Source organism: Musca domestica, unplaced genomic scaffold, assembly GCF_030504385.1.
Source record: "Musca domestica strain aabys unplaced genomic scaffold, Musca_domestica.polishedcontigs.V.1.1 2, whole genome shotgun sequence".
Classification (NCBI taxonomy): Eukaryota; Metazoa; Arthropoda; class Insecta; order Diptera; family Muscidae; genus Musca; species Musca domestica.
This window is the reverse complement of record NW_026712249.1, coordinates 5,828,308-5,844,283: the sequence shown is the minus strand read 5'-3', so window position 1 is coordinate 5,844,283 and position 15,976 is coordinate 5,828,308. Positions and strand designations below refer to the sequence as shown.

General features: G+C 33.1%; 1 protein-coding gene across 7 annotated transcripts in view; it reads left to right on the top strand.

The window, feature by feature from the left end:
* LOC101889331 (disks large 1 tumor suppressor protein) overlaps positions 1 to 14,597 on the top strand; it is a 38,881-nt gene extending 24,284 nt beyond the window's left edge. For 5 of the 7 annotated variants that reach the window (XM_059121717.1, XM_059121715.1, XM_059121718.1 and 2 more), the window contains 4 exons: positions 6,347 to 6,496; positions 6,612 to 6,894; positions 7,401 to 7,492; positions 10,689 to 14,597. In XM_059121717.1, coding sequence (XP_058977700.1) covers positions 6,347 to 6,496; positions 6,612 to 6,894; positions 7,401 to 7,492; positions 10,689 to 10,795 — 632 coding nt within the window. In that variant the 3' untranslated portion in view covers positions 10,796 to 14,597. Of the gene's footprint in view, positions 1 to 2,186; positions 2,271 to 6,346; positions 6,497 to 6,611; positions 6,895 to 7,400; positions 7,493 to 10,688 lie in introns of all 7 variants that reach the window. The other 2 variants (XM_059121712.1, XM_059121713.1) reach the window with 1 other exon arrangement.
* Positions 14,598 to 15,976: the final 1,379 nt, after the last annotated feature.

Sequence of the window (15,976 nt, the reverse complement as noted above, 5' to 3'; positions counted from 1 at the left end):
CCATGGTCGATTAATGCGAACGGAGAGCGACCATAGGCTGTTATGACGGCCCACACCACCATCATGGTCGGCGCTTGAGTTCTGGTGGCCAACCGAAGGTGCACATTTTCAGCTGACCTCTTTGGCAAGTAAATGCGATCATTTTGTTTGTTTACAAACTGCTGGACAACGAATGTTTTCTCATCGTTCTTGCTCTTTTTGGAATTTAAATGGCTTTACCCCGAGCACATTTTTCAACATTTGCCGGATGGAATATCGTGATATGTTCAGCTCACGAGCCAATCCGCTTACATGCATATTTTCCCAGTATGTAGGTTAAGTTCGTAAATGGGTCATGTCAGTCCACATTTTCGTATAGCCCCCATATAATGGTACCTTCCTATATTCGGTATTTTGATGATTTTAGCTTCATCATTCACCGATTTTTTTTTCAAGTTTTGCATTTGAATATTGTAATGGCTTATGACAAAAGTTGCCTATGCAGGTCCACCTCGTCATATAGACTCTAATATAACTGCTACAATCGGTATTTTTAAGATTTTAACGGGTTTTATTTTTTTGAAAAATACCAAATTAGTTCCAAATGGTGGAGGATATTCAAAGTTCGGCCCGGCCGAACTTACATCTTTTTTACAGATTTTTAAATAAATTAGTCCTGAGGTTTAACATATTTAGGTCTTGATGCAAATTAATGGATCTCTTGAACTCAGTCCGAATTTCGCTAGTCAGGCTTTTAACCTACATCGCACCAAAAGGTTACGTAGTTTTTGCAGGATAATAGTGAGACAAGTACTCTCATTAAAAAAGTTGTTTGTCGATTATGGCCCCGAAGTTCCATAACTTTGTAGGAATTCTCTACCGATCATCAGGACCACGTCGTCTGCATACGCAGCAACTTTTGCAGAAAGATTTTCGAAGTCACCACAGCAATGATAATGGTATTGAATTTTGTCGCATGCCCCTGATAACGAACTGTAAATTGGAACTTTCTACGAAATAAGAGCTTATGATCCTTCTACTTAGCATCCGAACAAAAAACTCAATAAAGCCAGCAAATACAAAGCTTTCTGAAAGAATTGTGACTGGAAAGTTTCAACGTGTAAATGCCTTTTTTATGCTTATTCTCAGTACCACCTCGAGTTGCTCTGTCTTCACAGATTTTTGAAGAATACTTCACACTTTTTGGGGTTTACTAATTTTTGTTGGCTTTTTCCTTGAGAGATGTGGAAAAGGGGGATTTAATGGCCTCTGGCAATACGACTGACCTGATTTAAAAAACTCTACATTTTAGAACCATTCAGATTTGTTTTTTTTTTAATTTTTCGATGGCTGAAAGTCACCTATTCACTTCAGCAGCCATCATGACAGGAAACATAACTGTTAGAAAAACCCTTGCAATTGCAATCCAACTTAATGGAGTAAGCTGTAATCGAGCTCCGCTCCCATGACTTCATCCACGCTGGAACCGACTGCACATGTAGACTAAGCCTTGTTAAAGCGTCTTATTTCTACAGAAGTGGCTGGGATGGACGTCATTACCCATAAACCGTAAACAGTATTTTTTCCTGAAATTTTCTGCATCTGTCCCCCGCGTAAATTTGTCTGAATTATAAATTTGCGACATCACATCTTTCAAACTCATACCATATCCTAAGTTAGTTTTCCTTTTTTCACTAAATACTGTGAGAAAACTATTGGTAATTTTCCCCCGACTATCTCATTAGTTGACAATTTCTGTTATTATTTACTTTCGTAGGATATATTTTTTAACAAACCTTAAAAAAAATAAACTTAAGAATGTTTGATTTTATAGTTAAAATTTGATTTTCTATTTTTTATCTTCGTTCTTTTACCCCATTTTTTGTTCTTTTAAAACTGCCGAAACTGGTTGATGTTATTACAAAATAAAAAATGTACAATATAAATAATGAATGCTAACACAAACTTCCCGTTACAAAAAAAAAATAATAACTTCTTTTGAATAAACTGTTACATGTGCCAACGAAAACAATGAACAACAAACATTACTACATATTACCTATCTAATTTTTGTTTTCTAATGGATGATGACTTGCCGCTGATTTGTTACTAACCAATCGATCTGTCAACTCTGACCCCCCCGAACACTTTGTCACAAATAAAACCATTTGCCAAAAATTACCACCTTATCGAAACACATTTGAAAGGTAACGAAATCATCTATAGAGTGGAACTACCCGATGCCGATCAGATTACCATGATCTATTTGGAAAATAAAGATGCTGACTATAGTAAGTCCAGCGATTAAGCGACTACCTACCTATATCTGTTATGAAATACACAATATAAAGCAACAAAATCGAATCGTGTTTGAATGAAATCATAAAATTACCTTAATGAAGAAATCAAATACTTTTAAGAAAACAAAAAACTGTTAAAAGAAAATACAAATTTATTTGTTATTGTTTAAAATATGTTTTCATAAGGAACTTGTTTGTTTGTTACAAAGGATACATTAATTTTGTTGTGTTTTGTGTTGATTCATCATCCTACGATTTATTCATTCATGACCAAAATTTCCTTTTGTTGTTTGGAACACTTGACAATGCAAACAGATTATCTCCCCCATATCCTTTCTCTGTAACCATTATCTTCTATGAAAATATTGTGCCACACTTCCATCACTTGTTATGTTCGATGACAACAAGAAGTTTTGGCTTATTTTATCACCTCCTTACTCTTCTTCTTCTACTCCTACTTTCTATTTAAGAGCAAATTGTAGTCCTTCCAGTCCCAGAATGTAAATTTATTTTCTCGGTTATCCTTTGTGTATGCATTTGTTTATGTCTCCATTTTCGTTTGTGTTTGTATACATTTTTATTTATTCATTTCCTTTTTTATTTGTGTTTGATTGTTTTCCTTGTATGGCTGGCTGTTTGTTGACTGTCCCCTCCACCACCTATTGCAACCTATTCTAAGAATAGGGGTCCTGCTTATTGCATTTTTTAAGTTGTAAAACAAATGTATTTTTTTGGCAGGATATTTTGGATCTTGGATTTTTGTGAAGTCCAGGTGTTGAGTGATTTTTAACAAATTATAGCAAGATTTATTATTTGACACTTTTCTTATTGAAAATTATCTACATTCTTGCGTCGTCCTATTCGTTTGTTTATGAGGAAGTATTCCTGATTGTCTTAAAAACCTCGATTTTGGTGTTATTGATGACCAAAATCGAGGTTTTTAAGCCTGTATAGAAACGCTAACAGTATATTTTTGTTAGGTTATGTTAAAGGAAACGCAATTGACTTTGTGTTGCCTGGTCCACTGTGTTCATTCTAAATAGAGAATAGTAACGAAAAAAAGGTCCAAATCTCAAATCGAAGAGCATTGGACAGTGACAGAGTAATTGTTCGACCGCTTTGATTTAAGCTGTTTTGTTTGACCCCGGAATAGTGTTTCTCTACATAAAGGTGGCTTTACCCAGTGACTTTGTTTGATAGCCAGAAATCCCAAGCATTTTGGATGGATGACTTAGACTTTTTCAGCAAAACTTCAAAAATATGCTGAATTTTGGTGTGAATTATTTCCCCATTTTTTGTCGATAAAGACACATTTTTAGGAACCTTTTATAGGTCAGAATAAGAATAAGTTTAGATTTGTTCGAATTGGTAACCTTTGGCACGAATTAAGGCCTTCAAACGGCCAATGAAACCGTCCAACGCTGCCCGAATGTTGCTCTGCAATATTTTGGCCCATTCCCGGCGAAGCGCTTGCTTGAGGTGATCGAACCTTTGGTATGTTTTAGTGCCAACCTTGCTTTCCAAAATACTCCAGACACAATAGTCCAATGGATTGGTATCCAGAGATTTTGGTGACCATTGTGCGCTGGAAATGAGAAGCGAGGAACCTCATTTTTTAACCATGCTTGGGTGGCGCGAGCTGAGTGCGATGGTGCTGAGCCTTGTTGGAATGTCTGCGGCCCAAATGTTTGCTTTAATGGCTTTAATAAACTATCCAGAATATTTTCGCGATAATATTCGGCATTTATTCTGATCCCACGGTTGATTAATAAAAGCGGGGAGCAACCATCGGTTGTTATGGCGGCCCACACCATCACCATTGCCGGCGCTTGAGTTCTGGTGGCCAACCGAAGGTGCACATTTTCAACTGACCTCTTTGGCAAGCATTTTGTTTGTTATAAATGTTATTGGACAACGAATGTTTTCTCATCGGAGAAAACCAAATTCGGCAGTTCACCACTTCGAGCCAAGCTAAGCAACTCTTTAGCTCTTTTGAGTCTATTCTCTTTCTGTTGCGGTGTAAGTTCTTGCACTGTTTGGATCTTCAAAGGCTTCACCCCGAGCTCATTTTTCAATATTTGCCGAATGAAATATATATCGCAATATTCCATTCAGCTCACGAGCTATTTTTCGGCCACTGCGACGCGGGTTTCGATCAATTCGCTCCTTTACTTTTCGAACCATTTCTGCTGATGTTGCTGTTTTCTACCATCCACTTCCTTGACGTCGGGCTACGCTACCAGTATCACGGCAGCGAGCGATGGTACGAGACACAAAAGATTTATTCACATTTAAATGCTGGAATGCTCTAACGATAGCCACCGGCTTTTGTACGCTTGTAAACATTAAAATGAGCTGTCACTGGAATAATTTTAATAGCTGTCGGATGAGTGGCTTAGAAATAATAGTAGTCTGAAGTCGGTTGCAGTTTTTTCATCTCACCTTGTATGTCGGTATCCTGACTTCAAACTATAACACCGTTGGGCAAGTTGTGGTCACATAAAACCCAGGTGTAGGATGCCTGGTTAATCTTTTGATTTTCCCCAGTCTTTTTTTTTAACAAAATTGAGTTTGAAATTTCGCAATTCAGGTTCTTCGTTATTGAGATATTGTTCCGTTTTTAAATATTAAAAATTGTATGTAAAATATTGGGTCACACTTAGAAGTCTTGAATTTCCAACTATTGTTTTTGAAAGTCTTCTAAAAATACATTTCACATTCAAGTGTGAAACATTGACTTCTTGAGTCAAACTCTTTAAACATCAGAAACTTGTTGCTCTTTTTTGTTTGAGTTTTTTAAATCTCTATAATTTTTTTAATTTTCATTTATTTCAACAAAACACTATTCTTTTCAATTTTATGAATCTCTTGGGTTCCCTCACCAAAAAGAAAACGAAAATTGAATTTAATATCAATTTTAACAAATAAGCTACTAACATCTAATACAATTTTCATGTGGGTTTATTGAAGTCAAGATTTTATTTTATCAATTTCAAAAACTGAATATAATATAAATAAATAAAAACAATAAACACGCTTAACAAATAATTTTATTTATAAGTTTTTTTTTCGTATGTATGTGAAACTAAACCTAGAAACAATAAATGAAACGTAAGTCCAAAACTATGCAACAATCATGAAATGGGTTTGTAAGCGATTACTCTCACATTGATGTATGTAACAACAACAACATTGTTTATTGATTTTTTATTGTAATATTTAATATGCCTATAGAATTATATACTTTTTCTCATTTTGTTTTTGTTTGATTTTATTTATATTTGTTAATTGTTTGTTTTTAGTTTTGTTTTACGTTTTCGTTCGTTTTGTCAATATACCTACCCGTCCCTTTGAATGTAGTTTGAAATGATGTGATGTCTGTAGATTGATATGAAAATTAACTAACCTAGCGTTTTGATATGTCTTAATCTGAATGTAAAGATTTAATTACCTTACCTAATAATCTACTATTACTTACTTATTACATTAATTACAATATTGAATGAATACCAACAACCAACACTACTTAGACACCTATATACCACATAGATAGATTCGTGATATTGTTTACAAAAACAGAACAAAACAAAATATATTTGCGTGTTTAACTCTTTATATATCTCTCCACACCACCACCCCCTTGTTCTTCCCGAGTGTTACAGACCCCCCCTTTTTCAGTATCCTACTAATAGTGTAAAAAATCATCTTTTAACTTATCATTCATGCTATATAGTTTATTTCTAATAACATTATTTTTCTCTACTAAAAAAAAATACCACAACTCTTACAACTGTCATCAGAGAAAAATAACAACATTTGCTTCGAAGCTTATCGAAAAAAGTAATCAACATGTATTTTTATTTTAAACATTATTTATCACCATAACTATTATAAAATTGAAAAACATTAATTTTTTATTTTTATTTATTTTCATTTTCTTAATTGACAATATTTTGAAAAAATAAACAACCAAAAAACATCTTCTATACATTTAGTATTTTGCAAATATCTGCTTGTATTCCCTTCAGCTCCCTTGCATAAATCATTTTTCACCTATACATTTACAGCTTCCGACGAGAATGTCCTGTCGTACGAGGCTGTACAAAGATTATCGATCAGCTATACGAGACCCGTTATTATCTTGGGTCCCCTTAAAGATCGCATCAATGACGATTTAATATCCGAATATCCAGATAAATTTGGATCATGTGTGCCACGTAAGTCTGTTCTGGCCAAAAACAAGAGAGGCCACACTCAAACTCAAGTTATCGACGCCATTTTGCGTCGCCAGAATGTTTTTATTAATTGAATCTCAATCTTTGTTTCCATTAGATACCACACGTCCCAAACGGGACTATGAAGTAGATGGCCGTGATTATCATTTCGTTTCGTCGCGCGAACAAATGGAACACGATATTCAAAATCATTTGTTCATCGAGGCTGGCCAATACAATGACAACTTGTATGGCACATCGGTGGCGAGTGTACGCGAGGTAGCCGAAAAGGGCAAACATTGTATTCTGGATGTGTCGGGCAATGCAATAAAACGGTTACAAGTGGCCCAGCTGTATCCAATTGCTATATTCATTAAACCCAAGTCAATAGATTCCATAATGTAAGTATAAATGGTGCTATAGCTGTGTAAAGCTGCTGACACGCTCAAAAGAAATAAATAATCTTAGGGCTGAGAGGCAAAAATTCAAACTATTTTAGTAATATCTTAAAATTTCACGACAATTGTTTTATCTCCACATATCACTACTGTCCAAATACATAATTCATAGGGATTTAATTCTGATTTTTGTTATCGTATCAGCGTCATGGTTTCTGCAACGCAAATGGCGTCATATTTATATCAATGCTTTAGTTGTTATCACATTTACATTGTTATAGATAAAATCCACTTGTTTGACATTTTTTGAATTCCAATGGACTCTATGACTTAATAAAAAAATGGTACTACATTATATATAGCTCTGACGCCATTTGGTTTGTGTAAGGTATGACACATGATACAACTGTATACATGACGAGCCTATATGTGTTTAAGTTGCTACTTCCATATTTAACAAATTGTTGATATTTTATTTATTTATTTGTTTGCATTTTTTTTTGTTTCAGGGAAATGAATCGCCGTATGACTGAAGAACAAGCAAAGAAAACATATGAGCGTGCTGTTAAAATGGAACAAGAATTTGGTGAATACTTTACGGGTGAGTAAAAGTTTACAATAAGTTAAAACTGTGCTATATGAAAACTTAAAAGTATGGAGGAACAGATCCAACAAAACTGTATATCTTCGTCCCATTTGCCTTTTATTGTGCACCAAACGCTTGATATCAGTCCAAATAGTGTCGAATTTTGCATATACGACCAAAGTAAGCCGGGAAATAAGTATGCCAAATCTGATCGAAATCGGTTCAGATATAGCTATAGCTCACATATATATTGTTTAACCAATTTGATTTTTTTGTCCTCCGCAGCACAGAAAATTTTATCGAGATCGGTTGAGATTTGGATATAGCTCCTATATATATCTTCGCACGATTTGCCTTTTATTGTGCACCAATCATCCGATTTGCTATATTTTCTTTGCTTCAGTGTGACAAAATTTTTAGGATTAATCCCATTATTTTTTTTTTTTTTTCTTTTTTATAAAAACAACCTTTGTTTATTAGTGGAGAACGATGGTAATGTTTACCAGGGGGTAAGGCAGGGAATACCTAGGTTTTGGAAAGTGCCACCAATCTTAATCAGTTCCCTTTATTTTTGATCAAAATTTTATACACTTAGACTTTCAGAATTATAGAAAAATGTTTACCTTTTACATCAAAAAATCATCTACATCTTTAATTTTGAAGTTTACCGTGTAAGGTTATTAGTAAAATTGGAAAATGGAACAACATTATCACCCAATACCGAATTTAGTAATATTTACTACAAATATCCAAAACAATCTACATCTCCCATCCTAGGCACCAACAGTGATCCAAAAATTAATGCCATGTAGTGCTTTTAGAAGAACTTTAGTATGCATTTGCAAAACTACCAGACCTACTACAGAGACCTCAATATCAACTTTCGGGATTCCAGCTCGGTAACAAATTTAGTAACATTTAGCACTTTTCGTATAATTTTAGTACTCATTTGGTAAACCTTATGCCTTCACCCAATATAAATTTAGTAGCATTCAGTATTTTTCCAACAATTACAGTACGAGTTTTTAAAACAATCCTCTGATATCACCAGTGACCTTAATATTATATTTCCGGATTTTAGCTCTTTTATTTCCCCCATTACCAAATTTAGTACAATCATAGTATGCATATTCAAAACCGGCCCATTCCCTCAGCCACTAACATCAACAGTAACATTCATATCACACTCTAAATTTTCTACTTTTCGTACAATTATTGTACGCATTTCCAAACCCACTTCAAAACCTCAATCCCAGACAGCAATAGAGACATCAATATCAAATGTCGGGATTCCAGCTCTATCTCTTCACCCAATACCTAATTTTGTACCACTTAGTACAATTATAGTACACATTTCCAAAATCACCTCCATATCTTAACCACAGACACCAAAAGCAAAATCTATATCAAATTTTCGGATTTCTTTTTTTTAGTACTTTTCGTACAAATATAGGACACATTTCCAAACAACCATCAAGTCTAAACGCAGATATCATCAGCAATCTAAATATTAAATTTCAGAATATTATCTCTATCCTATGTTCACCCAAAACCATATACAGCACCACTCAGTACTTTTCGTACAATTATGGTACACTTTTCCTAAATCATATGTCTACGCTACACATGTTCAGCGACTCTAGTACAAAATTCCAGATTTGCAGCACTGTATGTTCAACCAATACCAAATTGCAACAATTGTAGTACTGTTGGTGCTTTTCGAGCACTTGCAGTACACATTTCCAAAAACACCTATTTATCACAAACCAGGGACGACATTATAAGATTTCAAAATTCCAGCTTAATAGGTTGAAATTAAACCAAACTATTCCAAATTAGTCCAGTTCGCACACCTAGTACACACCACCTGCATATATCGAACTTACTTTTCTACCTTGACTCTGATACCAAATTTTCAGTTTTTTGCTCTATTCGCTCACCTAAACCAAATTGTACCATTTTAGAAGTTTGGAACAATTTTAGAAATTTTCGTATCGTAAATTAAGAATTTCTAAAATCCCTGTTGTTCATCTAACCTACACTCAATCAGTGACTCCAGCTTATTCCATTTGTCTAATATAAATAATTCAATTTCTAGTATATTTGAGTATTTTTCGTACCCCTTTATCTCGAATTTCAAAATAAAAACCAGCTTTATCACACGCCTGCGAATTAAGACTGACCCTCGTGCCAAATTTCAATATTCAAGCTTTAACCGTTTCACTTGGGTGTTGCTTCAGATCAGTCAGTCATTTATTTCACATATATTTTTATATGCTCAGGGTATATATAATTTGATACGGCAAAAACGTGCCTCATCGAAATACCGGTTTTAGACCCTAGGTCTCTTTGGACCAAATCCATTTCAGGACATTTGTCTGGCTGGTTGGTGCGCACGATAACTCTCGAAAGGAGTATCCGATTTAATCCAAATGCATTGTAATATTATTGTCAAACGAGTTCGGTAATGGGCAACATCGGTCCACTCTTTCTGGTACCTCCCACACAAAATGTCAACATCGTAAAAGAAAATGATTTTATGACCAGAAAATGAAAAGATAATCCCATTTTGCCTAAACTTTGCAAATCCTAATATTTGCATTAGTGCTAGGTCAGGTGCGAAAATGGACAATACCGGTTCACTCCATCCAGTACATCCCCCAGAATGGGTCAAAATTTTTAAAAATTTTAACTCTCATAGAACGATTGTCTTCAAATTACACATATTACAATGTTTTTAATAACCCAAGGTCTGGTTTGAAGATAGATAGGTCGGTCCATTCCTTCTGGTACCTCCCCCACAAAGGGTCAAAATTTTGAATATTCATAAAGCTCATAAAACACGAAATTAACATCCGATTCCATTCAGATTTGGCATATCAAATTCAAATTTAGAACATACCAATATTTTTATTTGTATTCGATGAAATATGAAAAAGGAATACTTCTGTCCGCTATATCTGCCCTCACACATTTTCCACATTTTTCAAAAATTTGCACATATTTCATATAAAGTATAGGAAGTAGTCGATATAGTCCAAATCACGTTGTAATATTTATTTCAGTCTTAGATCAGATACGAATTGGTCAACATTGGCCAACTGCTTCGGAACCTCCCCCCATGAAAGGGTCAACAGTTTGAATAATATAACCGGCTGATACTATTTTACTTGTTTATTTAAAACTTAATATATATAATTATTTTTTTCAGGTGTCGTGCAAGGTGATACCATCGAAGAGATCTACAGTAAAGTCAAGTCAATGATTTGGTCGCAATCTGGTCCAACTATTTGGGTGCCCTCAAAGGAATCTCTATGACCAGCCGCTGAGACAACATGGACACTGCCACCTCGAGTACGTTGCCGACCAGTCTCGAGATCAACGACAATTACTACACAGCAACAACCACAACAACAACAGCAGCAGCAACAACAACACAATAAAACCCATTAGAAAACCTAACAAAATGCATCCTCAATAATACTGCAAACCAACAAACAATCCTAACTCTTTTTAAACTACATGGGTGGACTGAAATTCGGTCACACGTTTTTTTGAATACAATACTACATACACTACACAACAAGTCGTCCCTTGTGCAAAACAAAACAGAACCTATTGCGATAAACGCACGCAATATGCAACAAAAACAAGAACATTTATTATTACTATTATTATGATTATTATTATTATGATTATCACTAACATTTAGTTTCCCAAAATGAAAACTGAAAGAAAAAACTAAAACGTTTTAAACGATTTAAATATTAGCGCAACAAAAGAAAAAATGAAGAAAACAAAATAATAGGACAGGCAAAAACAAAATCTATATCCAATGCATTGTAAAAATGCATTTGTTGTTATTTAGTAAAAAAATATATATTTAAACAAATATAATTTAAATTAAACAAAAAACTAATTAGAAGACGAGCTGAAATGATGAGAGTAAAGAAGAAGAAAAAAAAAAACAAATACTATTTCATAACGAAATGCAAAACAAACAAAAAAACTCGAATACCATATTAAAATTAACCACCACACCACCAGATGAAGATGATGATGATGAAGCAATTATATAATTATTATTATTTTTTTTAAACAATAGAACAAGATACAAGCTAATAACTTTTTATTTGAAAAGCAAGGAAACATTAAGTTATTTACAGTTCAACGCCAATTCTTTAATAGAAGTTTTTACACAAACTACACGAAATACACACACAATATCCTTCACACACACAGATAATTACATGTATGGTAAAAAGCAATTTCTTTCTCTGATGAAATATTTATTCACATCTTTTCTTTAATTTTATAGCCTGGGAAATTTTCTTCTGCCTTCCTCTAAGATACCATGTTATTAACTGTGCTACAAATGAATTGAGGAAAGAGCATAATCTCTATTTAAAAGCTTGAGTCAATAAGAAAACGATATTGAATGTTCAACACTTGAAGCAAATTCACAGCCCTTGCCAGCCAGTCCCCCACTCATTTAATTCGAGTATCAAAATGAATGAATGGAATATCGCATGGCAAAGAATTGGCTTTGGTCTTCCATGGGGATGAAACATATCTGAATCCAGAGGATTTCTCCACTAGGAATATATTTATTAGGTATGCCTTTTAAATAGACATAAACATATTTGGGATGGAAAAATAACAAAGCATTGAGATTATATTTATTGGTTCAATACGTATTCGGGAACGTCTCTATTTTTCGAATAGTCTTTGTTTGTATGCTACAGAAAGATAATTGGTAGAAAGAAATATGAACTAAGAACTTCTAAAGGCACAAATCTCTCTTTGTGAAACTCAAGAGCTATAGGACAGTTTGGGGTTCCTTGATCTTGTGTAGAGATAAAAAGCCTATATAAAGGAAGAAATATAATACAATTTTTAAAAGTTCGAATTATTAAAACATGTTTTTTTGGTATTTCATGGAAAAAATTCCTCAAACTGTTTTTATAGATTCAATATTATTCCCAGAATTTTTCTATATAATATGATATAAAAATTAAAAAAAATTAAATACTTTCAAGAGCTAAATAACTTTAGGAGATCCCTTTGAGAAGTTTTTTAAATAGAATCTTCTTTGATATATATAGTGGAAAGATGCTATATCGAAGTCTTCTATATTGATTAGGAGACCATTTTGAGAAGTTTCTTAAATAAAATCTTCTTTGAGGTATCAATTTTTTAGGCCTTTTGCATATTCATATATTGTGGAAAGATGCTATATCGAAGTCTTCTATATTGATTAGGAGACCATTTTGAGAAGTTTCTTAAATATAATCTTCTTTGAGGTATCCTTTTTAGGCCCTTTGCATACCCATAGAGGGTTTATATAGTGGAAAAATCTTTCCTTAGGTTTTCTACAAATTTAGATTTGGTCTCCACAGATCTTGAAATATGTTAAAATTAAATGTTGAGGAATTTTTATAGCTCTTAGAGGACCAATTTTTCAGAATATTACACAGATTGGAAATCTGTTAAAAGTCCTTTATAGTATGAATAAATATCTATCCCTCTTAGCTTTCCCTGTATACTTTTCGAGCCCTAAATATTCGATTTTATTATTGAAACAATAATATAATATAACATCTTGTGAACAATTTTCATAGCTATTAGAGTACAAATATTTCAGCATATTATACAGATTGAAAATCTGCTAAAAGTTCTTTATAGTATAAATATCTATCCCCTTTAGCTTTCCCTTTATACTTTTCGAACTCCAAATATTCGATTTTATTATTGAAACAATAATATAATATAACATCTTGTGAACAATGCGAATCAATTTGGAAATTGTATAGTTTTGCCTCTTTAGAAAATCGTTTAGAAAAGTGGGTAATTGTGAAAGAAATACACACATATTTTTCGAACCTTTTGATACGGCTATAGGTGACGGATGACCTGTTAGTTAAACCACATTTTGAGTTCTAATTTGGATTGTAGTTCGTTTCTTGTTTCAATTTTGTATGCGCAATCTTAGAGGTTTGGTAAAGCTGTTGGTGATAACCACCAAAACAAAACTAAAAAATTATAAACATATATTTCTTCATGAAGAAATAATTGCTTGAAAAGTTTCAAATTTGTTGAAAATTTATTGAAAGAAAATACAAAATCATATTTGTATAACATTTCATTATGAATAATATTTTCCCTGGTTTTATATCGTATTGTACTTAAAATGCAAAGTATCTTTCTAACAGATTTCTATTCAAATTTCACCCCAATCATGTTTCCTTAGACTTCTAGATGCTATTCACTGGTATTAAAACACTCTTTGTATTACACACACACACAAGTATAATGTTTTTCTTATTTAAATTAGTTATATAGGTTCATCCAACCATCCATCCCACCACCCCACACTGCTCCCACTCCTAATATGAAAACGACTTCATCATTTGTGTCATCTTTTATAACTACTTTAATTTAAAAATTAAAATCTATAAAAGATGAAAAAAAAATAAACTAGTTGAGGTTTTTTATTTTAAATTTAACTTAGCTAAATTTTCTAATCATATACCCACATATATATATCATACACATACACGCAAATACGCCTACGAAACTTAACAAGTGTCCTAACAACCTCTCCATCATTTAAACTCCTTCATTTCCAATCACGCCTTTTTTAATTTATAAACACACAAACAAAATACACAACGACAATTATATTAATTTTACTAGAACACCTTTATGTAATTTAATTTGTAATGTATTTAATTTGTGTATACAAAAAACCCAGCAACAAACAACAACAACCACAACATTAACACTTTGTTTGTTAAGTATTTCAAAGAAAACCCTTGAGCTTTGTATGTTTTTACTTTTTGAAACTAAAGAAACAAAACTAAAACTAATCCCCCACATAACCAAACAATTCTACTTAAAACTAATAATTAATTTTTGTGCCTCCCCCTTCCCCTTTGCCCGTTTCCCTTTTCAAACACACATAATGTTAATATACACCCTAAAAAAATAACAGAAAACAATTTTTTTAAATTGTGCTAAATTGTTGAAAAACAAAATCCCCGTCCCCCCTCAAAACAAACTAATAACACAAATGCAGTACGAAAGAAATATAAAACAAATGTTTGTATTATTATATTATTATTACTACTGTATTATCATTATTATTATTATATTATTATTTTAAATTACCGAAATTGTAATTAATTTCTAAGATCGTTTCACAAAATGTAAAGTAATACATCTATGTTTTTTTTTTTTGTGGAAATAAAATTTTATTTTTTCTTCGATTGTACAAAAACAAAAAAAAATATTAATTGTGTTGTATGTTATTTTCCAATGAACAAAAATAGGAAGGTATTCAAATTCTAAAAAGGCAGGGCTTCAAAGAAAAATATATCGGCATTTACTTAAACAAGCCAGAACGAATGAATAATGGAATAGCTAGTCTACTACGATCATTAGTTTGTTAATATCATATAATATGTTAATATCAAACTGAACGCCTAGTGAACAAAAACCTGCCATTTTTCATGATCTTTGAAGTACGATAAACCAATACACAACTCCTGAGCTACCTTTAAGAAAAATTGATAAGAAAACCTACTACCAAACAATTTTGGAGGTGGCATAAAATAAACAAAACATAATCCTAATAAGACCATCGGATTAATCTACGACTACCCCGCATATACCACAAACAACGTTGCGTTTAATTCCCTTCTCCACTGATGTCCCAAAGGCTGTATAAAGTAGTCAAATTCCTAGATTTTGAAACACAACCAGCGTAGGATAAAACAAGAAATTATATATACCGATACGACAACGGATAGCAGCTGATTCCTGTATGTCTAGTCAGAAAGGGGGGTCTCTAAAACATATAGTATATCAAGATCAGAGTCTGTGAATGAACCGTGCCTCATCGAAATAATGGTTTTAGACTCTATGTCTCTTTGGACCAAATCAGTTTCAGGACATTTGGAGTCGATCTGTCGATGTTCGTCCGTCTGGTTGGTTGGTGCGCACGATAACTTTCGAAGGGAGTATCCGAATTGATACAAACTTGGTACATCGTACAACTTAAATCGAGTTCGGAGATGAGCATTATCGGTCTACTTCTGATCCCGCCCCCACAAAAGGTCGACATTTCGAAAAAAAAATTTTACTGCACAATAAATGAAATAAATGAAAGAGAAAGAATAATCTGGTTTGGCTCTAACTTTGCCAATTCTAAAATTTTGCATCAGTGCTAGGTCAGGTGCGAAAATAGACAATATCGGCCAACTACATCAAGTACATCCCTCAAACACAGGTCAAAATTTTGAATAATAATAACTGTTGTAAAATGTGATGTAAGAATCCGATTGTCTTCAAATTACACACATCACAATATTTTTATTAAACCAAGATCTGGTGTGAAGTTACCTCCCCTCACAAAGCGTCAAAGTTTTGAATAACCAAAACGCTTATAAAATCCGTACATTTTAACTTGTTTATAGACACTTAAAAATTTGGGATCCG